Source organism: Cajanus cajan, chromosome 5 (assembly GCF_000230855.2).
Source record: "Cajanus cajan strain Asha chromosome 5, NIPB_CcT2T_4, whole genome shotgun sequence".
NCBI classification, from domain to species: Eukaryota; Viridiplantae; Streptophyta; class Magnoliopsida; order Fabales; family Fabaceae; genus Cajanus; species Cajanus cajan.
Window position 1 is genome coordinate 18,717,540 of NC_138521.1, and position 28,000 is coordinate 18,745,539.

At 31.2% G+C, this 28,000-nt stretch overlaps 1 protein-coding gene across 3 annotated transcripts; it reads right to left on the bottom strand.

Moving 5' to 3' along the window:
• PHOT2 (phototropin 2) lies at positions 1 to 22,962 on the bottom strand. Of its 3 annotated transcripts, none has more exons than XM_020350196.3 (23): positions 22,805 to 22,962; positions 21,743 to 22,369; positions 20,780 to 20,962; positions 20,382 to 20,473; positions 19,838 to 20,111; positions 17,654 to 17,852; positions 15,757 to 15,827; positions 14,348 to 14,454; positions 14,049 to 14,098; positions 13,821 to 13,925; positions 12,901 to 12,960; positions 12,636 to 12,725; positions 9,811 to 9,887; positions 8,818 to 8,902; positions 7,885 to 7,965; positions 6,972 to 7,075; positions 5,962 to 6,011; positions 3,770 to 3,876; positions 3,062 to 3,181; positions 2,435 to 2,486; positions 1,672 to 1,784; positions 937 to 1,077; positions 1 to 410 (listed from the first exon to the last, which is right to left on the bottom strand). In XM_020350196.3, exons 2-23 carry the CDS (start codon positions 22,312 to 22,314, stop codon positions 294 to 296), a joined length of 2,850 nt encoding a protein of 949 aa, XP_020205785.1. In that variant the 5' UTR covers positions 22,315 to 22,369; positions 22,805 to 22,962; the 3' UTR covers positions 1 to 293. The 3 variants fall into 3 exon arrangements, with proteins under 3 accessions (XP_020205785.1, XP_020205789.1, XP_020205784.1); XM_020350200.3 differs by having other exon boundaries at positions 22,713 to 22,868; XM_020350195.3 differs by lacking the exon at positions 22,805 to 22,962 and adding an exon at positions 22,474 to 22,572.
• Positions 22,963 to 28,000: the final 5,038 nt, after the last annotated feature.

Below are 28,000 nucleotides of genomic sequence, written 5' to 3' on the forward strand. Positions count from 1 at the left end.
TGATATTTTTAAGCCATATACAAAAGTATATTATTGATATATTGTCGATGCGCATAACTGGGATGCTTGTTCCTAAAAGAAAACGTCCTTATTCAATGTACATGCTACTTCTCTGCTAATCCTCTACAGATTTTAGATTTTGTTTGAAGTTGTCTATTGGCAGATCACATGATGGTATTGGACTATAACCAAATCAATACAGTATTACAGTTGAATGTCTTAGACTCAGTGATTGTTGTAGCATGAATCAGATATGATGCTGACAAAACATCCTGAGTAAAAAGTGCTAGCCATCAAAAAATGTCCATATCAATCGAGCTAACTAGCACCCCATCATCTTCCCACTTCAAATCCTTTGCCACTGGTTCTTTTCCTATCAACCGAAGAGGAACATCTAATGGGGGTGGAGTCTGCATGACAAAGATAATTTAGTGGTTACTGCAAGTCTGCAACAATAAGCAGCTAAAAACTTACCATATATTGAAAATATGTTTTGAGAGGCTGTTATTATTTTCATTTTCTGGTCCAAAAAGTATAGGAGGAGCAGTAGCTATCCCATTCAAAGGTCAAACATGTCACATCATTCAATTTCACCGGTTTAACTTCAACCAACTCTAAATTGTCATCTAGGTCTTTAAAGAAGTAACAGGTCAAACTAGTCCTTGAAAAATGTGTCATATTGAGTGTTAAACATTATCCTTGAATGTACATTTTGTCTCAAAGTAGCTCCAGATATAGGACTGATTTGATTGATGGGTTACAAATTCAAGAATTTGACCATATAAATGCACATTTAGGGACCATGGGCATAATTTCCAACACTAAATAATTAATAAATGGCTGATATCTTTGAAGGACTAATTAACTAATTTTACTAAATACTGTAGTGAATATTTTTCTAATCACTAACTTCAAAAGAAATGACAAGGATACTACCATGTTGCGAATTAGAGGCCAATTGATTCCGCGGAAAAATGGATGTTGTTTGATTTCATTGGCACCAGTGGTTGAACCTAGACGACTGCCAGGGTCTCTTTGTAATAGTGCATTAATCAATTGCCTGGCTGCAAGACTAGCCTGAAAATTTTCAAAACTGTATCAATTAACGCAAGATCAAAACTGTAGCTGAGTTAACTGTAAGAATTTAAAAATTCTGTTCATATGTTGGCCAATCTATAGCATTAGCTGGATGCATGATAAGAACAGAGCATATGATCTTTCAACGTAATATATTTCACTGCTAATTTTTTTTTGCAAGCAAATACCCATTTATTTGAATGCTTATGCTTTTCTACATGTATTTTACTACACATTATTTGAAGTTGGGAATTGCATGTAATTTATGCAAAAACATTTGAGATAGCAACCACTATGTTATGAAAATGAAGGATTTGTCTCCTCCAGAGTTAGGAGATTTGACTTTATAAAATAAAATGCAATAATAACTATAGATTAAACAGTCCTCGATAAATATTATAATTAAATTTTATTATACATGTATTTTATTTTATCAAAATTCTCCATTGTTGAGTTTTTAATTAATAATTATTATTACACTTTATCCTCTAAAATGTAATTTTTCCTTTGGAAGAGTCAAATCCAAAATTAATTAGATGGAACGTCCAATGATTTTCAAGTTTAACTACTAATATCAAGCACTATTTCGATTACCGGGATGCTGCTTGGAAAGGTAAGATCCTTGTGTAAGATGTTGGAAAATGTCTTCTGTCTATTCTTTCCTCTAAATGGTGTACGGCCATAGAGCATCTCATACAATAAGATACCTATATTTAGAACACGAAGAATCAGAGAATGTCAAATAAGGCTATATATATTTTGTTATTAATCTCGCATGACCTGAAAATCAAAGATTAACTCAATAAAAGAGGAGGCTGAGATAAGGAATGTTTTGATAATAAAAGATGAAGATGAAGAAAGTACTAGATAAGAGGAAAATAAATCTAACAAGACTAGGGAATTGACCCGGTAAATTTCGAAAAGAAAAGGCATTAACTTATGCTCTTGAATCCTTCCGTCTTTATTTCAAAGTAACATTCACTAACTGTTAACTCCATGCTTGGAAATGACTTTATGTCTCTAATGTACCACAAATATGAAGCCCTATATGATTGCAGACTGAACAAGTATGAGCCCACTAAAAGCTTATACTTATTATAATTTAATTAGAAGAGTGAGCATCTTATTACAATTTGGTCAAAGAGGTTGTGACACTAAGTTAAGAACCATTTGAACCTGAAAGTGGGCTTAATATTTGATCTTTAACAACCCCACCCCCACTCCTTCATGCCAAAATCCTCAATTGACAATATACAATATACAGAAGCTAATTTAGACTATTTAGTTACATACAATATACAATAATAAAAAATGTAAGCTCCATAAATCATTCAAACATAAGGATGAAAGCACTTACCAAGGGTCCACCAATCTATAGCGCTAGTATGCCCAGCTCCAGTTATAATTTCCTGATATCAAGAACCTTAAGAACCTCAAAAGATGATATTGATAACAACAGTTAACAACACAAATAATAATAATTTTGTTATTGTCTGTTTACAATAAGAACAGAATTCATTAAATGCCCAAAAGTTTGATGAAATCCCACACATTTCGAATGTTACAAAGATCTCTATTTTCTCTTCATTACAACATCTCTAACACATCCTGTCACTTATAAGCCCTTTTAAGGCATGAAGCCTGGACTACATACAAGTCCACCTACTTTGTGTGAGAAGGATGAAAAGAGAGAATAACAACATTGAATAACAGGACACTAAGCTTTATTTATACCAACAGAAGACTTCTAAACTGATAAAAAAAAAATAATAAGGAATGAGTTAAAATATGGAAACTGTTACTAGAGGATCATCTACGATCTCATTTCACATCCATAATTTTAAGATGGAAACCCTATTTTTTTATTCAAACTGAGTGATATTGTCAATGTAACTTTAGTTATGAGGGAGATCTAAACATTAAACATTAAGGGACATCGTTTTTGTTTACAGATAGTATGAAGCAGAATTAAAATTCACCATACAGGAGCAATGTATTCTTCAGTTCCAACAAACGAGTTTGATTGTGTAACTGGCTCTGCAACAAATGTTGGTGGTGGTTGACTTCGTGATCTTCTTTTACCAGGTAGTGATTGCTTCACAACCTGCAGGAATAACTTTCAATTTAAGCATTGGAGAATATTCAAGCTAACCCTAAAACACCAGCTTCTTTAATAACATAGATAAGGGAAGACTAAATTCCTTAGCTATGGGCACCATACATGGCAAGACATATTTTTCAAGTAGTAATAGTTAAGAAAAGTGGCGTTACTAAAATTACATTGCTAAAATTGAGCTTAAAAACACATTTGTGTTCCAACATTTCATTCAAACAACTGTAATGCTATGAGCAAAAGAAGAGCATTTAGACAAACCCTTACCACAAAACCTAGCTCAAGTGGTAAGGAGAAGAGAAGTTGGGTTTGATGATACCTTGCAACTCTAAAAGAAGATACATAAAACGAAATTCTTTTGTTTACAAAATATCAGTAAAAGTGTATTTACATTTTTTTCCAAAAACTGGAAAGAGATTTAAAGCCTTGGGTAATACTTTTTCTACCAAAACTAGATTACTGTAGATGTCCGACACCAATGAATTTAAAATGGTTCAAGAATTTCCAATAATATATATATTTATATATACACACACTCATATACAGAGACCATGTTTACACAGGAATGAGGATACGTACCTGGGGTTTACAATTTGTCATAAATGATAGATCAAAATCAGTTAATACAACATGACCATCCTTCTGAAGTAAGATATTTTCAGGCTTTAAGTCACGATAAATTATACCTAGACAGATTCAACAAAAGAAAACTATATTCAGACTACCTAAGAATAGATATCTATGATTTTTTTTTCCCTCTTATTATTGTGCATAACATAAAAACAAATCCACTAGGACTAGTTGCTGCCTAACCAATCACATGTAATATGTTAGGGCAGCATATCAAAAATGTAAAAAAAAAAATAGGAATGGTATGATTAAACACAAAGATAACCAAAAGAAAAAAACCATGAAGAGTGCTGATATACTTTGAAAAATTGTAAGAAAAGAAAATTAATATAAAATAAAAATAACTACCCAGAAACAGGTGAGATCAGAAAAATATTTGGATAAAAGTTTTCAAAATTATGCTGTAGCCATGCTTTGGCAATAACACCACAATTTTAAAACACCCTCATTTATTCTCCTAACCAGTATAATGTATGGAGAAAAAAGTCTTCCAAATTAAGTGAAGAGATCCAATGTGGAGGAAGAATAAACTTCCAGCATCAATTACTAGCTTTCAACCTCTTTTAAGAATGGAAACATCACTGGGAAAGATAAAACAAACTTCAATTTCATTAAACACCTTCACTCACATACCCCAACTAAAGGGAGTAGCATAAAAGAAAGAATTGCAATCTCATCCAACTGCACATCCTCTATTGTTACATCCAAATATGCATTTTATATTTTTGTGGTGAAACTGTTTTAACGGCTTATTATTTGATCAATTCCTTATCAATTTAATTCCTCAAAGGTCCCTTATATCATGCTCCTATGTGTGTATTTTTTTTGTTCATGACCTTTCTCCTGGTCAAGAAAAGTTGCTTGCACATGCTATTAAATGTGTATTTCTTAGATATTCTAGGTTACAAAATGGATGTCATTGTTAATCTCCTATACTGACCATTGGTATACATGTTGATGTCACTTTCTTTGAAGATACATTATATTCCAAATTTTCACTCGAACCTAGTGTGATTAATAAGGTTTTACCCACACCTTATTTTGGTCCAGCTCTATCTCCCTTGCATGTAGCATCATAATAATCACTAGTTAACCCATTTCAAGAAGCTTGTCTATATCCACATCAACACCCTTCTATTAACTATCAATGCTAACCAAAGGTGGGCATACCAGAGCCTGAGGTACAAAAGGATCCTAGTGAGTCAAGTACTACTCCAACAAACCTGTCAAAGTATGCTGATGATCTCTCTGTTGCTTTTAGAAACAAGAAATTCTCACCCAACTTATAATTTCTTTATCATTTCTTTCCATCATGATACGTTTCTGTTTCTTATCTGTCTTCTATTCTTCTTCCTAATGATTGAGACACTTTCTCATTCAAGATGGATGCAAGCCATGATTAATGAGATTATTGCTTTTCAGCACGGTGGACTTAGTTTCCCTTTCACAAGGGGAACACGTTTAGGTTGTTCATGGGTAAATTGAATATCTTTAATATCATCTTGTTGCTAAAAGATACACCAAGAGATATAGCAAGACGGTCAAAATAGAAAGGTACCATAACATTAAGGCCCAAGTGGTTTTACTTTAATCCCTTTAGGTAAGAGGCATTGAAAAGCTCACGCTTCACTCAAATATAGGATTAAAAATATATTGTGTTTTTTGTATTAATTCTAATTCTTATGAAAATGGATGGAATAAAACATTTAAGGCGTATATTCTATTATATGCAGACTGCTTGTGGGAGATATGTAAAACAAAGTATGCTGCTAATAAACCAAAAAGAAAAACTAAAACTGCAGCAAAGCTAATAAGACAAATCAATGCAGCGTGTAGTATGAAAAATGAAAATAGAGAATGCCATCTAGAAAACATTAACAATCAAGTGGCAAAGCTTTGCAATTTTAAAACAGGGAATCGAAAAACAGTAAGATTGGAACTGAAAATTCCTAAATAGGTATAACAAAGAGAAAAGTAAATAAAAAAAGTTTAATTGTTTAAAACAATAAAGAATAAGAAAAAAAAATCAAGGACAGATTGAAAACAAATTAACACAGTGGAGATCAAAAGATATATTGAACAGCAAAGTTCTTAAGAATGTAATATGAACTAATCAAATGAAGTTATAATAAGCAGCGTACCTAAACAGTGGAGATATTCCAAACCAATGACAACCTCTGCTGCATAGAATCTGGATTTGTGATTAATAAAGTTAACAAAATATATAACGGTCTGCATTATAAATATATAAATATGTGCGTACATTACTTTTATTTGGTCCAGTTATAATATGTTCAGTTTCATGCACGTAGTTAGTAGTCAATCCCATTTGTTATAGAATAGTTGTTTGCTTAATATGCGTTATTGGGCAGCACCTATCTTCCAGTGGACTTCATTTCTCAGTATAAATAGAGATAAAGAGACCAGCTATATTGAGCTAGTCATTCCTATTCTTGATGATATACAATATGAGCTGGTATGAGAATTTTACCAGCCACATATTTTGCTAGCCACTTGGTTATAGAAGCTCTAATAGCACGTTAGAAATAATAATGAATTAGGTCTAACTCAATCCTAAAAGTTAACGCAATGGGGGAGGATTGCCTATATTTATAAGGAATATTTTGGTCATATACTTGGCCAATGTAAGACATATATAGCTTGGTTAAGTTCGTAGTCAATCTGATGGTTTCAAACAATAAAAAAGATGAATAATACTGATTTGTATTGATATCAATTATCAAAGGCTACTATCACTTGATTACAAGGACAATGAAGAAATAATCTAACAGAATGACTATCATCCCAAGCTAAATGGCCCCCCTAACCAGAGATTTCCTCTGCGGGATCCTTCTCTCTCTTTCAACAGAATTCTTCCTCCTTTTCTTCACCTTTCTCCTTATTCCTTATATAACTAACTCATGCCAATGTTACATCTCTCTCTAGAAACAGAATTATCTAGACATCAATTTGTTTTGATATGAGATGATAGATTTCAACTCTAGCAACTAAATGATGATTTCATGCATATTATACCAAACATCTAGCATAAAATTGCAGATAGGAATCATCTACATCATAAACATTGAAAACTTCAAGTGATCAAATGGCCAGAGACAGTTAGTAGAGAAAAATGGGAAACCCAAAGTACCTTGCTGATTCTTCTCTGAAAATCTTCATCGGTTGCTTGTCAAGCAATGCAAACAACTCTCCCCCATGGCAGAAGTCAGTAATCAAACATACATGTGTAGAAGTCTGTTGAGACAAAGAAACTATTAGAACAATTGGCTACAGCCAACTCAGTTGGGAGCCCTGGTCTTTAAAATTTTGGAGTTATATTCATGTGGGAGGTTCAATCCTTCATTAGGCCACCTTTCTTCTTTTTCTACCTAAGAGCTTAAACCTCCAATTAACACACAGTGGAAAAAAAAAGAAAAAAAAGGCTAACAATTATCCTTCAAAACACTCTCCCCAAGTTATTATGGTAGGAAAAGTCAATGCCAAGTAAATAAGATTGGATGAAAAAGACAGGAAGAAAGTACATGAATAAAAAAGAAATTTATGAAAAATAGTCTCTAAATAATCATAAGTTGGTTGTATTGTACATCATAATGACCCCTACAGTGCTATAAATTTTACATTTTGCAGACAACTCGACACTAGTCCTTTAAGACTTCCCTTTATCACATACTTTGCTTAATTTACTTTGTAGTATTTTGGTTGGTAATAATTTTTAGCATCTTATCAATTTATACCATGGTAGCTTAGAGAGTAACACTGGAAAGAGTCATATTTAGATATTAAAAAGGTGAGAGTCTTCTAGATGGATTTTACTTGCCAATCAAGTTTTGCTATAACTCCAATAGGCCTGGAATAAATAAAAAGATTATACAACTCTTTTCATCAATAACTAATTGTCCAAAAGATTCTTTCCCATTTCTACTGGACCTTGGATTACTGCAAAATGAATTATACTATAGGTTGCCAGCTAGAACAATATCTAGATCAAACTTTACACTTGTCTCTCAGTTCAACATCCAGACATAGATGTGTGTTGTATTTACCTGAAATGAGGTGTATAGTGTTGGAAGAAAAGGATGATCCAATAATGATATAATCTCTCTCTCAATGCAGGATCTGTGGACCTGCAGCAGTAGTCACAGAAATACATTCCATCTAAATATATTGACTAAGATAAATTAACTTTTCTTTCATGCACCCAAAAAGAAAGAAAGGGGGTATTAGATTGTGCACAAATTTCAACACACGAGCCAAAAATAATATCATCTACTTATATTCAAAAAACTGAGGTTCGTGGTTAAGTGTTTTTCTTTTCAGCTTATGTTGACAATTAAGAATATATTAGAGCCATGTGTTTTGAGAAACACTAGTTCATCTTCCAAGTCTCAACATCCACTATTGTGCTCTACATTTGTGGTTTTTCCTTTCAATACTCTTAGCATCTTGATATGCACATAAATTTTCTCAAGCCAATTTCTTCATTCATATTTTAATATTGAAAACTAACAAATAAACCACACTGTAATGCATTCAATATCTTCCTAATTCATGGAAGGCATGTATATTGTTCAAATTATAGGGTTTAGAGATAAGATGAGGAGAACATGTAAAGGAAACACTAAATAGTAGGTTATTGCTTTATATTGTCCGTTGAAAATACAAAGTATTACACCTATTTATGCTAGGAATTAGATCAAGTACCTAGTAATAAACAAACCCATAGATTCATAGCAATGGCATGATTCATAATTTATTCCCAATGTTATAACAAACAATCCCAATTGGTCATAAATATTTAGAAATTATAATGATTTTACTTCACTTAGATGAATAGCTAAGAAAAAAAATGAAAGAGAAAAATAAAAAGCATGTATTTCCAGAGAATGTAAAAATAAAGTTAATTTTAATTTTAATAGTTGATGGGAAGTGCGCATAAAATCTTTAAGAAGAAACAAGTGACTCTTACATATCCAGACCTTATTACGATTTAACATTACAGTCTTTTCCATTGCCTTCATTGCATAAAGTTCATCCGTACCTTTGAGTTCCACCAAATGAACACTGTAGCACAAAACAGAATGATGCCTTGATAAAATAGCAGAGCATGTTTTATTCTATGATACTGAAAATTTTAAGCCATAAGACGACAAAGGGACATACAAACTGGTGCCTTGAGGAGGGTGCATTCTTATGTGATTAAGATTATATTGATTCCGCAGTGAAGAGGATGAATGTCTGATAGTGGATGTATTAAAGGCTGAACATTATAAACAGAATGTTCAGGCAGGATGTTTTGACTGTGATGGTGACTTACACTGAGTGTAGAAGCTTTTCAAACATGAAAGTGTTGAGTTTAACAAAACTACTAGTTTAGGCGTCCAAGATTAAAGGGCACAAAGAAAGATTACTTCAGGCTGGTTAAGGGCAAAATTTGATCAGCAAATTGTACATGAAGAGTGTCTTGAGTTTGATGAAAAAATTACAAGGATTGAGTAAAGGAGCTTTTTCAACAGAAAATTGTAGATGGGAATGATACATCAAGTTTAGGCTGCCAAGATCAAACGGTCAAGAATCATCTCCTACAAGGGGTCAGTCTACCAACGATGGTTCTGAAATAGAAATTATGCTTTTTCTGATAACCGGAAAGGCGAAACCATTTAGCCAAAGTGTGAAGCCAATGGACAAAAGATATTTCTATTTTTACACAACTTCAGTACAGTTTCTTAAGTATGATTGATGTTATTCTCTAATGAAAAATTGAAGTTTTAACACGATAATTTGTGTTTACATTTAATACAGACTTCAGTGATATATATTTACATATATTGTTGAGATAAAACTCCAATTAAAGAATAACACTAACTATTACTAAGAAACAATATTTAAGTTTTGTCCTTTTTATCACTCCTTTAGGTAAAGCAAGTATTTTATGCAAGTTAATCACTAAAGCCAACAAACTCAATACTCACCTGCCAGTATCACCACAACCCAAAGGCCTTATAGGCGAAAAATGTTGCAGGCCAATTTTTTCACCTCTAGCAGCAATCTGAAGGAGTCAAAGAAACAAAATTAATGAAAATAACAAGACGATATTTTCAAACGAAACCAACACAAACCGGCTTATAAACAATCATACATATTCAAATTTAAAATCGTGATAATCACGTCTCCTAACCGGGTAAAATCCCTAATTACTGAAAAAAGCAATGGAACACATCTAAGTTGCATGGATACAGTACTGTACCGGATACCGGTATGGAATATGTGATCTTGTAAAAATTTAGAATACTGGTACGTTAATGTAATTTCAAAAATATTTTTTTTTAATTATATAAACCTCAGTAAATTGTATAAATGATAAATAAAAAATTAAAAAAAAATCGAACAGTTATCACTTGAACTATAACTTCAAGAATAAAAATCGTAACACCTAAAGCATAATTATAATAACACGAGTGCCCAACATGTTCCGTACATGGCACAAATTTTGGAGTACCCATGTTTGAGAGCAAGACATCAAGACTTATGGCCTCAGTTATCCATGCTTTCAGAAAGTTGCGCATTCTTGACATCTTACTAGATTATTACATTTCTAATCTATAACATCTATAATTAATATATATATATATGATAAATTTTGTATGAGTTTTATTATAAAAAAATAAATGTAACAAAATATAAAACAGATTCTTCGTTTTGGTTTCCACTTTCTAAAAGCAATTATATGATGTTCTTACATATTTAGCTTTTTTATTTTATTTTTCCTTAGAGGGCAAGAGCATCTATTTTCTTACTAGTACTAGTTGAAGAATAAAAATATCTAAAAATGGGAGAGAAAACAAGAATTTTCTTATTGTTCTATTGTTACACTGACGGTTTGAGTAAAAGGAGAATATGGCATAGTACTGAAACCGATGAACACAATAGGGTAGGCATATACTTAGGTTATTACTAAAAAGAAAATAGAGATTATAAAACAGGGCTCTCAATATATTTGAGGTTTAAAAGTGAATTTTAAAATTTGACTTTTTTAAATATGAGATTATGACAAAAAAAATCAACAATCACTTAAAAAGAAAAAAAAAACTTTCAATAAAAAAATTACAATATTAAAATCGAACTCAATTTTTATAATGCTAGATTTTGATAATAACTAATAAATCAAAATTAATATCGATACAACTAATTCATTAAATTCTATAAATAAAAAAAAATATTTTGAAGAATTAAAATTAGGACTTTGACAACCCCAAGCGTGTGATTCAGCAGTAGGGGTTGATCCACGCTTAAGCAAGGTCAGGGGTTCGAATCCTGCCTTGTGTATGCAGCCGCGTTAAATCTTGGGGCCAGCTATCCCACCCTTTGAGGTGCCTCCAACGTAGCGAGGAGATTAGTCACTGCTGTCGGCGGTGGATACTCCAGGGATGAACCAAAAAAAAATTAGGACTTTGACAAGCTTATGCTCGGCCGGCCCTATTATCAAACCATAACTTCTGAAATCAGATATTGGATTTTGAATTGACTTGTGTATGAAGAATTTTTCTTCAATGAAAAGCATAGATAAGGTGGGTCATTTCTTTCAAGAAGTTCCCAATGAAAAGCATTAGGCTTGGCAGTAATGGCTTCTACGAAGACTATATAGACAATAATTACATTGAGACTTGTTAGCATGGTGGTTTGGTTAAACAGATTGCCCAATGCATCTAACCCATTTTCCTGGCTCTACACCAAACCAAGTCCTTCATAATTTTCTCAATCCTTAGAGAAACTCTCCCGCAAAGTTGAAATAGTGATAGATAGTACATTTTAAAGAATAAGTAGGCCACAGAAGAAAGGGAGGAATAGCAACATTCCTATTAGCTTTTAGATATCATATGATTCGAAGAGCCCAAAAAGAATTTCCAGGAAAATTACCGCGCAAATTAAGGAACTTCCAAGTAAGCATATTGCAAGAAATCTCAATGTCTTACAGAAGAGCAAGACTAAAATTTTAAAGAAGATAATTATGCAGATAGTAGAGTCAATCAAATATCTTTTGCATTTATGTAAAATTTACATTAAAAATGTTTAGCGGTATAAACGAGTATGGTAACTCACGAATGAATTAGATCGATCTTTTTTGTGTCTTGGTTTCACTCGACTCAATCCGACCTATGTACATTAATATATAGGTCCGATTATGAGTTTTGTGTTTTTGACTTGTGACATGATCCGACATGATCATATAATAATAATAATAATAATAACAACAATTTAGTGCAATCAATTGTTTGTTATACATTTCACTTTTACTCTTGTTTAGTAATGAATTTTCTGCTTTTGAGTTAATAACATTGTAATAATACAACATATTTATTTTAAATTTTATTTTGTACTAATGTTGGTTGTTTAATATGATAACAATGTAATAAATCAACAAATTTATTTTAAAATTTAGTTTGTATCATTTTTTGTTTTATGAGTTAATAACATTACATTTACATCAAAATATCAAATAATTTACATCTATTATGAAATAATTAAAATTTTATAAAAAATAATAAATTTAATTATGTTAACTAAATTGAACAAGTTTAATCCAACTCATCAGTGATTGAGTTGGATCGGAGTTAGATTTCAAAAAAAATAATTACAAATTTAATTCAATCTAACTCGTTAAATTTTGATATGGTCGAATAATAGATTTATTAAATCCAATTCGACTGAATCCACTTATACTCCTAAATAAGTTTTACCAGAGACTACTTTTATAACTAGTTTCATGACAAAGGAACTTAAATACATAAATTAGTACCTTTTGTATTGCTATCCAAGAAGTATTGTTCTTTTTGTGAGGTCGTGGAAACACAGTTTGGGAATGAATTGCCCACAAATCTTCTGGTCTCTGCAACATAACATAACAAATTCATAAGATATCAACAAGCATAACTGACCAAAAAATCACCATGCCTCTATTCTTCATATTTCAAAACTATGAAAAACAAAATAATGCTTTTAAAGGAAATCTGAAAAATATACACATAAGTAGGGTGTTGCTAACCCAAAAAAGAATACCTTACCAAGTTGGCATCTGGAAGTTCTCGGACAGCTTCATCAACATTTTCTGCAGTGGCTTTCACCTGATATTAGAGGCAAATCACGAAGATAATTAAGTAAGGAAATTTACAAATAAGAAGAACTTATTGTATATTAAGATTCGAAGACAAATCTCATAGTGAACAAGATAGTATATTGAAATCAGATATGCTACCAATTTACCATCAAACAAATAAAGCAATTTTTGTTTTCTTATGTCTCCCTCGATACTAATCTAACAAAGTATTTGCTTGAACATTTTATAGAAATTCTTAGATAATAAATGGATGAAAGAGTATATAATAAATAGTTAGTAGATGTGAGAGAAATGGAAAGTTAAATAATTTGAACAACCGAGCTAAAACTAGCATTCTCCTTCTACTATGTTAATTTCTAGGTTCTAGGTGATTTCTACTTTAGTACTGCCGAATAAGTACTGCCAAATAAAACTCAACTAATAAGCAGGCATTTCCTACCAAATACTATAGTAAAATAAGGAATCATAATAGTTAAACAGTGAGAAAAAAGAAAGACAACGTATAATTCACAAATATAGATTTATGAAGAAGTTATGCTAATCATTCAAACCAAAGAACAAGTACACCGCAGCTGAAATTTCAATAGGTTTGACACATTATGTACATTGTCTTCCATAATACATAAACTGAAATTTTTGCTATTGAATAATGGTTATGCTAAATACGTGTTGAAACTATTAAAGAAAACACAACATCTTAATTGCGAAAGTTTCTAGTAACTGATGTTAACAAGTATAATTTGAATATTCTTAGTTTTCCCCTGAAATAAAATGGTCAGGAACATATCACAATGTAAAATATATAAACAAAGCATCAAATTATCTTGAACCAGTAAGTAAAAGGCTAAGACTGAAGACAACACTCACCAACTTAGCACTTTGTTGCTCAGTTGTCTCAGACAGGCGGTTTTTTAAGGGTTCTACATGATCACTTCCATCTAGTTGAACTCCAATGAAGTATTGAAGTTCACCCTATACACAAATCATTGAAAATTAGATTAGAAACTAGAAGGGGGGAGTAAATGTATGTTTAATAGATATTGAATGTCCATGAGTCAAACTAATTGTTTACTAGCATAATAGTGTCACAATCACCTTTTGGTCACGCATAGGTTGCAAGTGAAACAAATTCCAGAACTTCTTTCCTACATATTATAGATTAGAAAAGTACAACTTGTAAATAATAAAATAAAACAAAAAGGCCATTAGATTCAAAATACCAAATCATATCAAATCAGTATCTACATCAGTCAATTTCCACTCAACTTTCAAAGTGTATCTTTAAATAAATAAAAGTTCAACAAAGAAAACTAGGAGGAAGGATAAGTCGTGCTTCAACGAAGAGAGAGAGAGAGAAGGTCACAAGTATAGATATAATTTGAACAGATATTTACCACTCTTAGTATAGTTGATCAACTGAACAGTGATTTCTCTCTGTTCTCTGATAGCATCCCTTATCCTAGCAACAGTTGTTTGATCTGTTTCTGGTCCTTGAAGAAACCTATACAAGGATGAAATGAACTACAATGTCACAGACCTTGGAAACAAGCTTGCATTAATTTGATATCAATTCAAAAATGTCAGAAACATGACACGATATCCTAACCATATATGATTAACTATTCATTTATCTTGCTTACTAACGGAAAATCAGGGAGGTGATAAAAAAAGAGAGTAAAAACTGAAAATGCTTAATTTTAAGACTATAATCTATTTTATAATAAATGGCCATTATAAGACTAACGACGAGAGTAAATAAAAAATTTTGTTCTCCAAACATTCAAGCATTGTTGCTCTGCTCCTCAAAAGATTCTAGGCGTGACTTTATTCTGACAAAATGCAGTATCATAAAATTGGTCCTCTGACAAACGAAGAGAAATGATTAAATTGAAGGCCTAATTTAGGGACTAGTTTTATGTTGTATGATAGATGTTAGAATATGTGAAAATATGTTATAATATCTTAGATTACCCTTCTTATTTTTCTCATCATCCCTTAGTAATGATTACCATATTTCCTTATCTTGTCATTATGATAAGGATTAGTGCTCTAGGTTTGGCGAACATACCAAACACATGTACTCTTTACTTGCTTATGTGTTCTCAAGACAAAACTTTACTGCTCAAGCTATGTTGACACTATTCATCAATACATCGTAGGATTTATTATGACATGGACTTTTTTACTCATGGACCTAAATTTTCATTAAAGATTATAATCTGAAAATAAGAATGAGGATAATGTATGGCATGAATGTTGTTAGCCCATAAAAAAGCTATCTTATGGCATGTTAGTTGAACCAGATTCCTTCTGGGTTACAAACTTTGGGACTTCATATGCTTGCTTGCTTTTGGCACTCTGAAGAAACTAATCTTTTTTTTTCCCATTCCCTATGTATAAATTTCTAGGACTAAACTGATGATGTATTCATATTTTAAAGACAAAAGTATTACTTAAAAAATAACCATCCACTGAGGTAGAGGTGATTGGCAAAATCTCAACATTTACGGCATACACATTATTTTTTACTTCCATGGTTTATAAAATTTCATGTCATGCATTTTGTCTATAACTATGTTTCCAAGTAGTTTTAAATGATAGAATAAAAACTTTCAAAATGATAGGGGACTCTACACAATCAAGGAAAAGCTTAAACTAATATAGTTGCCAAGCAAAAGTGTGATAGTGAAATGACAACTTAAGCTATTAAAGTTGACAGAAATCCATCATAGGATTGTTTCTAAAAGTGAAGTGAACACAAGAAAAATTAAAATTTAGTATGTGAAGATAGTAAAATTTATACCGACAATTTCGTCCCAAAATTTCTTCTCGTGTATATTCTGTAAGTTCAAGAAAGCTATCAGATGCAAATATCTGCACAGAAAGCAACAAAAGTTACTTAAGCTATTATCAGCAATCACGCCAAATTTCATATTCTACACACATATGACACGTCTTTTTGCGTGTGTTCCAATGGCTATTACCATTTCCAACTGGTACTATACGATATGAGCAGCAGTTTTTTATATGCTAGATACTTTGTTTGCATAATTTTAATTTTAAAAATAGTTTAAAATATATAAGATTCACTAAATGATGAACATACACAAACCATTTAAAGGAAGAAAGGGGGAAATGTTGAAAAGGATATAGAAAATTATGGGCATGTTTGGTTTCATTAAAAAAAACTTATAACCATAAGGTTAAACTATTCACTTGATATAATTGTTCCCATTTTATGTTTTCGTCCCTATATGAAAAAATTGTGTTTCAGCCCCTATATATGCATAAAAGTTTAGTTTTGGTCCTTGACCCGAGAAAACTTAATGGCAATATAAAACCACTATAAAAAAATTTTCTAACAGTGATAAATCACAGCAAAAAAAATTGTAGAGAGTAAAGCATAGAGTTTTCTTATAGTGACTAAAACTTGAAATGTAAACAATTATAGGGACCAAGTATTAATTTAACAAAACCACAAATAGAAAGAAACACAAATGTAAACATTTGACATTAAAAACTTAGCATGTGCTTTGCACATAGGCATTTTATAACATGATAGCTTTTCATTAAAATAGGAATTTTGATTCGAAAGAACTAGCATATGCTCTTATTTATGAAGAAAAATCAAATAGCTGCTTGGCTGTCGATCACTAACCACGGCATAACAGAATTAAGTCTCAAGATTAATAGGCTTTTCTCAATAAGAATATTATAATAGATTATCAAATTTTCCATTATGATACAAAAATACAAAATTTCCCTCAATTAAAAGGGGGATAAATAGTGTGTCGTTCATCACTGGGTGAAGAATTTGATAAAATTTGCCAAGTGTTGTAGACAATTTTATTTGAGGAGAAGAATATAGGCAAAGAATGAAATGTCTTTCGAAGGAAGTCAATTTTCTTTTAAAAGGAACACAAATAAATATAAGAAAAAGAATATTTTTTTCAAGAAATTTTCCTTGTATATATGTATTCTTTTATAATATTGACGTAAACACTCTTTCATAAATCTATGTTGTTAGATGAAAGTGCCTAAAATTTAAAATCTCGAAAATTTTGTATATAGAAAAAACGTGATTAGTCATAAAAAGGCATGTAAAATACTTCACACAAGAAAAATTGCAATGGGTCTATATTATTAAGTTTGCAGCACGCGTCACATACAAGAGACCTTTGTTTAGAGGCACCTCGTACCTAGTACACAATTTTAACTTTTGTTTAGATAATGGGAAAGAACAAAATCAAATTCCAGGTCATGTGGTCGTAAAGGCTTTATACCATGTCATGAACCAACTATGCATGCATATTAATGATCTTAGTATGTACTAAATATCTAACATGCGACCAAATCTCCCAAAGACTTAAGTTATTTTTTGGAGTATTAATGAAAATGGCTATATATCTTTTAACACACCCTTTCAAGAATCTTTTGGACTAGAAGCCAGGAGAATGCACAAGTCACTTTTATCTTAAGCTGAAATTAAACTTGATCATTAAGAATGGGTATGGAAAAGAGTGAAAGCCTAAGTCACTAAGTGATACATCTCCAAAAGCTTTAGCTAATTCTTTGATCAACCAAGAATGCTTCTATATCTTTAATGAACAGTATATAGATTAAGTAATCAAGTTAATTAAGAGAACACAAAGGCACCTTTTGCTAAAAAGGAAAAAAAAAAAAAAAAAAAGTAGTCTTACAATTGGGTTATCTGGAAGTCTAGGATCAGATATCACAAAGTTCTTTTCTATTCGTTCCAATGTGGTTGCTAGATCAATTCCTTGTCTTATGTCCCTCTCTCTTTGTGAAAGCTCCCAATTGTTAGCCCACTCTATTTCCTTGGTCATCAATACCTCTGGTTCAATAATGGTAGGCTTCTCTTCATCTTTCCCTTTAAAACTGCATAAAATAAAAAACATTTCAGGCACATATAATGAGTTTAAATTTGCAAACTAAACATTTATCAATAACTCAATTGAAGATATAGCTTTAATTTCCAAACAAACTAATATTTTATCCTTTTATTATATGTAATTAAAATTTATAACAAATAATATATATAAATAATTATTATGTTTGAACACATAAATTATAATTAAAATTTATATAAATAGATCTTTTAAAATATGTAAATTATATTTTAAATTTATGATAAATGATTTATATTTTTTGAATCAATTTAAAATTTAACTTGATTTAACAACTAATTTAGATAAATATTTCTTAATCATTTCAAATTATTCTTATTTTATCTTTATTCAAATATTGATTTTTTAAACAAATTATTTTATTTTTTATTTTTCTTTTTATATTTAATTTAAATTTAAAAAAAAAAACTATTAATAATTAAAAATAATCTCATATTACATCCTTTGACTTTTTATCTAAGTTATTTTTTATTTATCATAATTGTTTATGAATTAAATTTTAATATTTTAAAATAAATTATCAATAGATAAATTTAAACTCATGAAAATTATAAATTATTTATCATAAATCTAAAATATAATTTATATGTTTAAGAATATTTATTTATAAAAATTTTAAATATAATTTTTATATTCAAATATTTATATGCATATATAATTTATTATAACTTTTATTTATATATAATAAATATTTATTAAATTCTAGTTATATATTTATTTGTTGTAAATTCAAAATATAATTTATTTATTAAAAATTATAGTTATAACTAGTATTCTAATATTTACAATTTACAAAATAAATATTTATTTTATATACTGATTTATATTGTAATACAATATTACTTTTAGTTATTGATAATTTCGTTTAGAATATTTAAATTTAATTTAGAAATAAAAATAAAATGACTGATTAAAATAGATGAAAAAATTAAAAAAATCTTTAAAAATGCTCACATTAAAAGAAATTTAAAAACACTCTTGTTAAGAGTTTGTAAAAATATTTTTGTTTAAGATAATTATTTCAATTTTTATATAGAGACAATTATTGATAATTTAATTTAAAAATATACAAACTTAACTTAAAAATAAAAATAAAGTTATAGAAAGTTAGGAAAATTCTTTTAAAACGTCCTCGTAAAAAAACAAGAAGTTTAAAACGTTTTGTTGATTAGTGGTTCCAGAAAAATATTGGATATTCAATATAACTATTATCATCTATACTATTGAGTATACCATTTTAGTTTTCATTTTTGTTAAGACTCATTTAACCTTTAATTTATTCATCTATTCATTTAAAATATTTTATTTTTATTTTTTATTTGTTATTTTAATTAAAAATATGTTTAATAACTATACATTATCTTTTCTACTAACAACAATCATCATTATTCTTTTAATATCTTCTGTTATTTTAATTTTTTAAAATAAATTAAATAAATATATAGAGTCATAGAGTGTCATTTTTCCCTTTTATATTATCTATAATAATAGATAAAAGAAATATATTTTTTAATTTTCACTTTTTCAAAATAAATTTATATTTTAATTAATTAATTTATATTTGTTTCAAAATATTTTTAGTTTTAACTTTATTTATTATTCATACACTTTCTCTTTTAAATAAAATCATCATTAACATGTAGATATATAAATTTAAATTAAGCACAACCTCGACTCTACTAGTTTATATAAAGAGAATTGTTGATAATTTTCTAAAAATATTAAAAATTAATTTAAATAAAAACTAACCAATAAATTATAATGGATAAAAAATTAAGAAAATGATTTTAAAATACTCTTGTCGAAAAAGGAATTTTTATCCATGAATAGTCCTTAAAAATATTCGGACTCAAGATAAACATTTTGATTTATATTCAGAGATGATATAATTATGTATTTACTACATTTATTTATGATAAATTTAGATATATATAAATAAATAAAATAAAAAAATACCTCTTAAAAGAAATTCGTCCTGATTTTCGTGATGACTTGTTCTTATCCTGACTAGAGCTCATGCGTTGCATGTTGAGTGGAGAAGTTTGTCTAACAGCTGTACTTGTATTCCCAACATCAGCAGACTTTGGCAAAACAAATTCAAAATTCAATTTCTCTGCCTCTTCAATTTTGGTAGAACTATCATCATTCATGTCCTTAATAATGGATTTTGGGTCCTTAACAGTTTGCACAACCTCAGTTATGGAACCCAAAGCTTTCTCCTTTTGACGAGCTGGTAAACCAAGTTAAATGGTCACATCTAAAGTCAGAATCTCACACATCATCACCAACATGTTTAGATACAAATTTAAAAAGTATTTTTGAGAGTCAGAATCTACAGAAATTTTCTTATATAATTTTTCTAAAACATTACAAAATGTTATACTAGTTTTAACTTATGCTACAATTTTTTTCAATTTTTATTTATTTTTTATTTTTTATTTTATAAAAATGCCTCTAGAATTTTATCTTATAAGACCCTAAAAATGGTTCAACATATTACCATCATAACGGATTAATGACTTGGGCAATCCATTTGGCCGTAATGCCTTTTCATTCACACCTTCTGTGTACTTGCTCACCTCAACCTGCATTCTGTAGCAAGTAATAACTGTATTATGCAGTATGAATATTTCAGCTGTTAGTATTACTAAAATAAAGTACATTCTAGGATTGCACTCCTAATCACTTTATCTTGGACATTAATATTTTGTCAAAGACACGTCTCTTAAAACCTTGAGCTATTAAGCAAAGCTCCAAGAATGATTTCATATTTCTGAGCAAACATTTTGTTTCAAACCTTTTGGCTTTGTTAACATAAAAGGTTGCAACTATCATGTGAACTTCAGAAAAATGATAGATACTATGTCAGTATGCATAACTTTAGCAGGTAGGACTGACCCAATGAATTTGATAGTATTGCCAAGGTCATCTTTGATTGGGGTGATAGTGAGAAGATTCCAAAATGGAGTTCCATCTTTCTTGTAGTTTAAAAGTCTTCCACAATAGCTTCTCCCATTTGCAGTTGAATCCCGAATTTTTGCCACTTCATTCTTATCTGTCTCAGGCCCCTGAAGAAATCGACTGCAACCAGAAAATGAAATTGGCTGCTTGATTAATAACCATAGTTTTATTATAGTTAAACATTAAGGGCCTATAGTTAAACATTAAGGGCCTGTACTTTTAGAAAGCACTTATAAAAGAAGAAAATATGAGGAAAAATTTAAATTAGCTTTTCCATAAACTAACATTAAGAACCTGTCCTGTAAAATTTCTTCAAAAACACTTACAGAGGTAATGAATATGAAAAAAGACGAAATTAGTTTATTTTTTAAGTTAAAATTAACTTATGAATAAATTAAAAAAAAACTAACATGATTAAACTTTAACAAATTAGTTATGCATATAAACTAATTTTAGTTTATAAAGAAGCTTATCTTATTTTTTTTACATATTTTTTCCTATAAGTGTTTACGAAGAAATATATCAAAACATGTCCTAAATCCCCACCCCTCAACCTAATATTAGTGTTTGTATGGACAAATTTCTCTAAAAGTACTTCTAGAGAAAAAAAAAAAAACAGAAAATAAAATCAACTTTTCAATAAGCTAAAATTAGCTTAACTTATGTATAGGTTAATTTGTAAAAAATTTCTCTTATTACTAGTATTCTATAAGTCGTGAAGAAACTTTTTTTTTTTCATCGAATTTTTCTCTCTTATAAGTATTTCTGGAGAAGCTAAATGACACATGCTCTTAACATAAAAGTTAGTGATTTGCACAGTATGTTTTGTTGAATTAATAGGTTTTGGTGGTAATGGGTGGCTAAGGATGTAGAGTGTGGAGTGAAACAACATATGCTCACCAATTCCTTCCAATAATCTCCTTTGAAGAATAGCCAGTCATGGTAAAAAAGCCACTGCTGGCATACATGATGGGGCAATCTGGTTTGGTTGCATCTGATACAACAAATGTCTGTTGCAGTGTTGCCAATGCTTCCTTCAACTCTTGTGACACCCTTGGAAACACCCCTGATGATGACTCAGATCCATAGTTTGACTCCCCAGAAGTTCGTGTTGATTCACCAAATCTATCTGAGTTATTATTCTCTCCCCCAATTGCTTTGAAATTCCCTGTGTTCACCACAAGACCCCATTCAGCAGTTCTCTCAGCTATAGCTGCCTCAGTCAAAATTTGATCATCAGGAGATGGCTGGTTTTTTAGATCATTCACTTGTTGAGTTACACTTTTCTCCTTCGTTGCTGAGTTGCCATCAGGCATTTTAGCAAATGCCATCCATTTGTTCACAGGCTCCCTACTGCTTGCGGAATTGGAAGGAGCAATTACAACATTTTGACTATCTTGCAGTTCGAATATTGGAAATGAATCACTTTTGGCATCAGGATCATATTTGGCAGACAGGTTCAGTTTCTCCATTTATGACTTGAGTTCCCTCTCTTGATTAGTTCAAACTAAAGGGTACCACCAACACCTACCAAATTACACAAAAAATAAGTATGTATGTTCAGTCTCACTATGTCTCAAGTAATGGTCATTCAGGATCAGAAAACCAAGGTCAATCTTAATTGATACAACCATCAAGCCAAGACATACTGAGACTTCTAGTTCCAGTGATATTAAATTAAGAATAAATGAATGCTGGTATCTTCATAATGGAAGCAATCAAACTGGCCAAAAATTAATAAGTGAGTCTACGCACATGACATAATATGTAATAATAAATAACACATATATAGAACAATCAAACTGGCCAAAATTCACCAAATCGTGCAGAAATCAAGTAAGAGTTTCTTCAAGTGAAAGTAATCTCTCACAGTCTCTTATTAGGAAGAGAAACATTGAAACGTGAAGACTCTGAAAGAAAGTGTCAAAAGTAGGCGTATCTGGCCTCAGTTGGATAATTAACCTTCTTTTGTCGAGTGTTTCTGCTTTCACTTCATGCTTGGCCTCAAATGGAAAAGATAACGCTCGAGGTTCACATAAATACAATAAAATATGTCCCCAACGCCTATATATACTTAAAACACTAAATATTGGTGAGTCAAGAAGAAACGTGTAATATCCACTCCATACACCTTATTGGTTAACAACTTAACATATATTGGGTAACATAATAGTGGCTTCGAGTTCGAGTTTGAGTACGGACATGTAACTATTAAATATTTGGAAAGTTTACCATCTTGGTTTTATCCGGTTGGAACAATATAAGTGGTCTAATTGCCTCATGAAAAAAAAAATGAAAATCACTAGTGTTGACGTAGATAATTCATTGGATTCTACTTTTCTTTTCTTTTCTTTGGTTTTCACTTTAGTTTCAAATGTGACCGTTCATTCCATTCCTGAGAAATAAATGAAACTTGTTGAGGAAAGGAGAATTGGGGAGGTGGGGTCTGGTGCAATTGTGAGGCCACAAAGTATTTGGCGTGGCATGTTGTTAGAGATAAATTTCGCTATCCCTATTTAATATTTGGGTTCCCTTTAGAAAAATGACAAGTGGGAATAATAGAGGGGAAGGTGTGTTGTGTGGCATTGCGATGTGGTGGTGAGAACTTCCACGACAAGGGAAACAACCATGTATTAAGCGAATTATCATATTCATGTCTCATACACAAACCACGTGGGAGGGATCATTAGCCTTTGCCTTCGTCAGGCCTCGACACCACGGCGCTTTCTCACTGATCCCACCCCTCAACACAAACACCAACAATTGGACAACAATTGAATTGATTGACACCTTTGCTAGTCAGTAACAACCCTTATTGTAGTTTGTACGAATTGTTCTATACTTTTATGGCATTGTTGTTTAAAGGTTTTTAATTTGTCATCATTTTGATTTACATGATTTGAATCATCATGTACATAGTTTAAAAAGAGAATATTATAGTTTATTTAAAGAATAATATATTAATTTGGCTAAAAGCCTAATTTAGTCTCTTATAATATTAAAAAGTTTCAATTTGATCTCACTTTAATTTTAAGTTTCAATTTGGTCCCAATTTAATTTAAAATACCTCAATGTGGAACTTCTGTCCAAATTTGACTAACGAAGTTAACTTTTGGTCACGTGGATGCTTACGTGGAATGACCAAGTTAAGTTTTCTTCTTCTCTCTTTGTTTTATACTGAAACCCTAAACCTCCACCAATTCATGTAGCGCCGCACCAATGACCATCGTGCCGTCGTGGTGGTGGTGATCAATCTGTGGAAGTGGCGCAAAGGATGCTACACGGAGAAGCTTGAGACGTGGATGCGGATCTAGAAGTGGAACAGGATCTACGAGCTCAGATCATTGTCACCGTTCCTCCTCGTCTTCGTCGGTGACGTGGAGCATGTGGCGCACCGATGGAACCAGCACGGCCTCAGCGGTGAAAATCTCGAAGGGCTTTGCCGCGACTTGCATCCTGGTCTGATGAGTCAAATTTGGACGGAAGTCCCACATTGAGGTACTTTAAATTAAATTGGGACCAAATTGAAACCTAAAATTAAAGCGGGATCAAATTGAAAATTTTTAATATTATAAGAGACTAAATTAGGCTTTTAGCCTATTAATTATTTAGTGTGTTTTTATCTAAGTAGTAAGTTTCTTGAGACTCAATTTAGAACATCAAATTTCACAACGCAAGGTAGCCAACACATTGTACTTTTATTATAAGTTAAATTAACTACTTTTATAGTCATCCTATTACGGATAATATTTGGTAACATCAAAGTCTAAAACTCCTACATGTAGGAATTGTAGTAACTTAAATCAAAGGACTATTTTACTATGGTTACCATGAGAAGCTTATATAACACTTACATAACATATTATGTAGTCTTCTTATAGTGAGTTTATCCATTATAAATATGTACCTCTAATACTTATGTGTATGTCTGGCTTAATATTCTTATATCTATGACATGTGAGGTATTGATGGAAGACCATGGGCCAAAAGTCCGATTACTAGAGCTATGGCCAAGAGTATTTATGATAGATGGGCTAGCTTGGAGGATGGTGGGCTTTCTAAGCCCAAGCTACTCTTTTCATGGTCCATCACATTTTGAGGCTATATTGTATTTAGAATATGGTTAAGTCTTTGTATTCCTTCTTTCCTTGTATTTTGGGCGAATTTGAGAATAGGTTTTACATAGCCAATATTGGTCTCATTTTCTTTGTCTTTTAATTTTAGGAATTTTGAACTAGTTTATTTTTTACCTTGTATTTTAGGTCATGTAGTTTAGGACCATTTAGGGTAGAATGGATTAAATGTACATTAGAATGTAAATTAGGATGCATTTCATTTGAATTTGAAGCATGCATGGAAGGCCACACCTAGGTGCCATCCAAACACACTCTAAATTACATTCAAATGGAACATGTAATCCATGTGTGTGTGTAGCTTGTGGTGATCGGCCAAGGCACCCAAAATTTGAATTTCAAATTCAAATTTTGGGTGTCTAAGGTTTAAAGTAATCGTACCATGGTCTACTTTAAACCCTAGTTAACCTAACTTCTCTCACAAACTTCTCCACTCCGATAAATACCCTAAACCTATGTAACTGATCACTTTTTGATGATATATGAATTTCATTTCAGAAATTTCTCTCAAAGAGTCCTTAGAACCTTAGGGAAATTCTCCCTTCTTAAGCACCTTCACAAAGGAATCCTTCCTTTGTGCTTTGGAGCTTCTTCTTCCTTCTTGAGGAAGACAAGATGATGGAAGACCATGGGCAAGGGCCTAATTACTAGAGTTATGGCCAAGAGAATTCATGATGGTTGGGCTAGCTTAGAGGATGGTGGGCTTTCTAAGACCAAGTTACTCTTTTCATGGTCCACCATTTCTTGAGGCCACATTGTATATAGAGTATGGTTTAGTCTTTGTATTTCTTTTGGCTTGTATTTTGGCTGAATTTGAGGCTAGGTTTTACATAGTCAATATTGGTCTCATTTTCTGTATTTTAATTTTAGGAATTTTGGACTAATTTATTTTTTACCTTATATTTTAGGCCATGTAGTTTAGGACCATTTAGGGTTAATTGGATTAAATTTAAAGTAGATGTAAATTAGGATGCATTTCATTTGAATTTGAAGCATGCATGGAAGACGACACTAAGGTGTCGCCTACATGCTTTAAATTCACTTAGAATGCACTCTAAATTACATCCAAATGGAGCATGTAATCCATGTGAGTGTGTGCAACCCTTTTATGACCGGCCAAGGCTCCAAAATTTGAATTTGAATTCAAATTTTGGGCGCCTAGGGTTTAAAGTGACCATACCATGGTCTACTTTAAACCCTAGTTAACCTTGGCTTCTCCCACAAGCTTCTCCACTCTATATATACCCTAAACCCATGTAGCTGACCACTTTTTGATGATATATGAAATTCACTTCTTAATTTTCTCTTAAAGAGCCTCAAACACCTTAGGGAAATTCTCCCTCCTTAAGCACCTTCATAAAGGAATCCTTCCTTTGTGCTTTGGAGCTTCTTCTTCCTTTTTGAGGAAGATAAACACCTCACGAATCCAACTGTATCTTCTTCCATTTCTGGATTTGATTTATTCCATTGGAACCTCAAAGATTGCGTGTGGACTTCGGAGGAAGCTAGGAGAAGCAATCAGATCACTTCTTCAAGAGTTCTTCCATCAAAAGACCAGCCACGGTTCAGTTGCATCTTCATCCATTTTCGAATTCGTTTTCTTCCATTGGAACCTCGAGGAATGCGTGTGGACCTCAGAGGAAGCTAGGAGAAGCAATTCCAATCACTTCTTCAAGAGTTCTCCATCAGATATGGTCATTAATCAATTCATACAATAATCTTACACGACAATTGGTAAGCATGAATTACCATGGAATGAAAGATAAGAGAAAGGATTTTCATGTAATTCAAAAAACATAGTTGTTTGGGACAAGTGGTTTATGTGCATTTAAGAGTAAATGAGAGTATGTTCCACACACAAAAAAAAAATTATCCACTAACATGTAGGGAAGGCAAATATACCCGTACCCGCGGGTAATATCCGAACCCGTCCCGACTTTGACGGGGAATACCCGGTTTGACCGGGTACGGGTACGGGTACGGGTAAAACCCGATATATTAAATCGGGTACGAGTACAGGTACAGGTATGCACTTACCCGCCCCGTACCCGTACCCGTACCCGTACCCGTCCCCGTTTCCATTTTTAATTTAATACTCACTTTTAATTTAATTATATTAAAAAAATTAATATTTTTTATGTGTGATTATTTATTATAATATGAGATGGAAAAATAACTTAATTATAATTATAATATAATAAAAAAATAATTTAAAAATATTATTTTTTTACAAAAAATAAAAAATAAAAAAATTAACGGGTACGGGTATACTCGATACCCGACGGGGACGGGGATGGGGATGAAAACCACATACCCGACGGGTATGGGGACGGGGACAGGAATGAATTTGACTCGCGGGGACGGAGACGGGTATCATAAAACCCGTACCCGCCCCGCCCCGTTGCCATCCCTAACATGAGGTGGTTTGTAAGGAATTTAGAAAATGATAAAATATGTTATTTATTCATCACTCATTTTTTTAATTTTGTTTGACAAAATACACTTGTTATATTTGATTATGTGTATACATACTTGATTAGTTGAATAAATAAATAAATATATATATATATATATATATATGTGTGTGTGTGTGTGATTATATATTATTTTATTTATTTATATTTTAAATAAATAATTTAAAATTAATTAAATAATAATAATTATTATTATTAAAAAAATTAATAAGTAAAACTTAATTGCTTAAATCAACACATTAACCATTGTTGAATTTCTAGAAATTAGGATATGCGATTGCTAATTTCATTTTTTATGAAATTCTTAGATCTAGATTTGGATCTACATTCAGTTTAAATTCATGTTGAAGAAAAGATACTTGAATTTGAATTTCATGTTTAACCTCGACATTTCTATAGTATGAATTGAAATCCTGAATTGATGCATTTTCTAATAGAATTTATTTGTGTCTTATGTTTTATTTGCAGTTGATGGATTTTTTGTTATTTTACCTAAAATCTCCTCTCTAACATTGCGTAATAATATTGGATTCATTTGATTTGTGTTTCTA

Coding starts and splice junctions, on each gene's coding strand:
- PHOT2 (XM_020350196.3), bottom strand. CDS start 22,314: ATGGAGAAACTGAACCTGTCTGCCAAATATGATCCTGATGCCAAAAGT. Junction 8,903..9,810: donor GGTTGTGGTGATACTGGCAG/GTGAGTATTGAG, acceptor TTTGTGCTACAG/TGTTCATTTGGTGGAACTCA. Junction 2,487..3,061: donor CTGAAGAATACATTGCTCCT/GTATGGTGAATT, acceptor TCTTGATATCAG/GAAATTATAACTGGAGCTGG.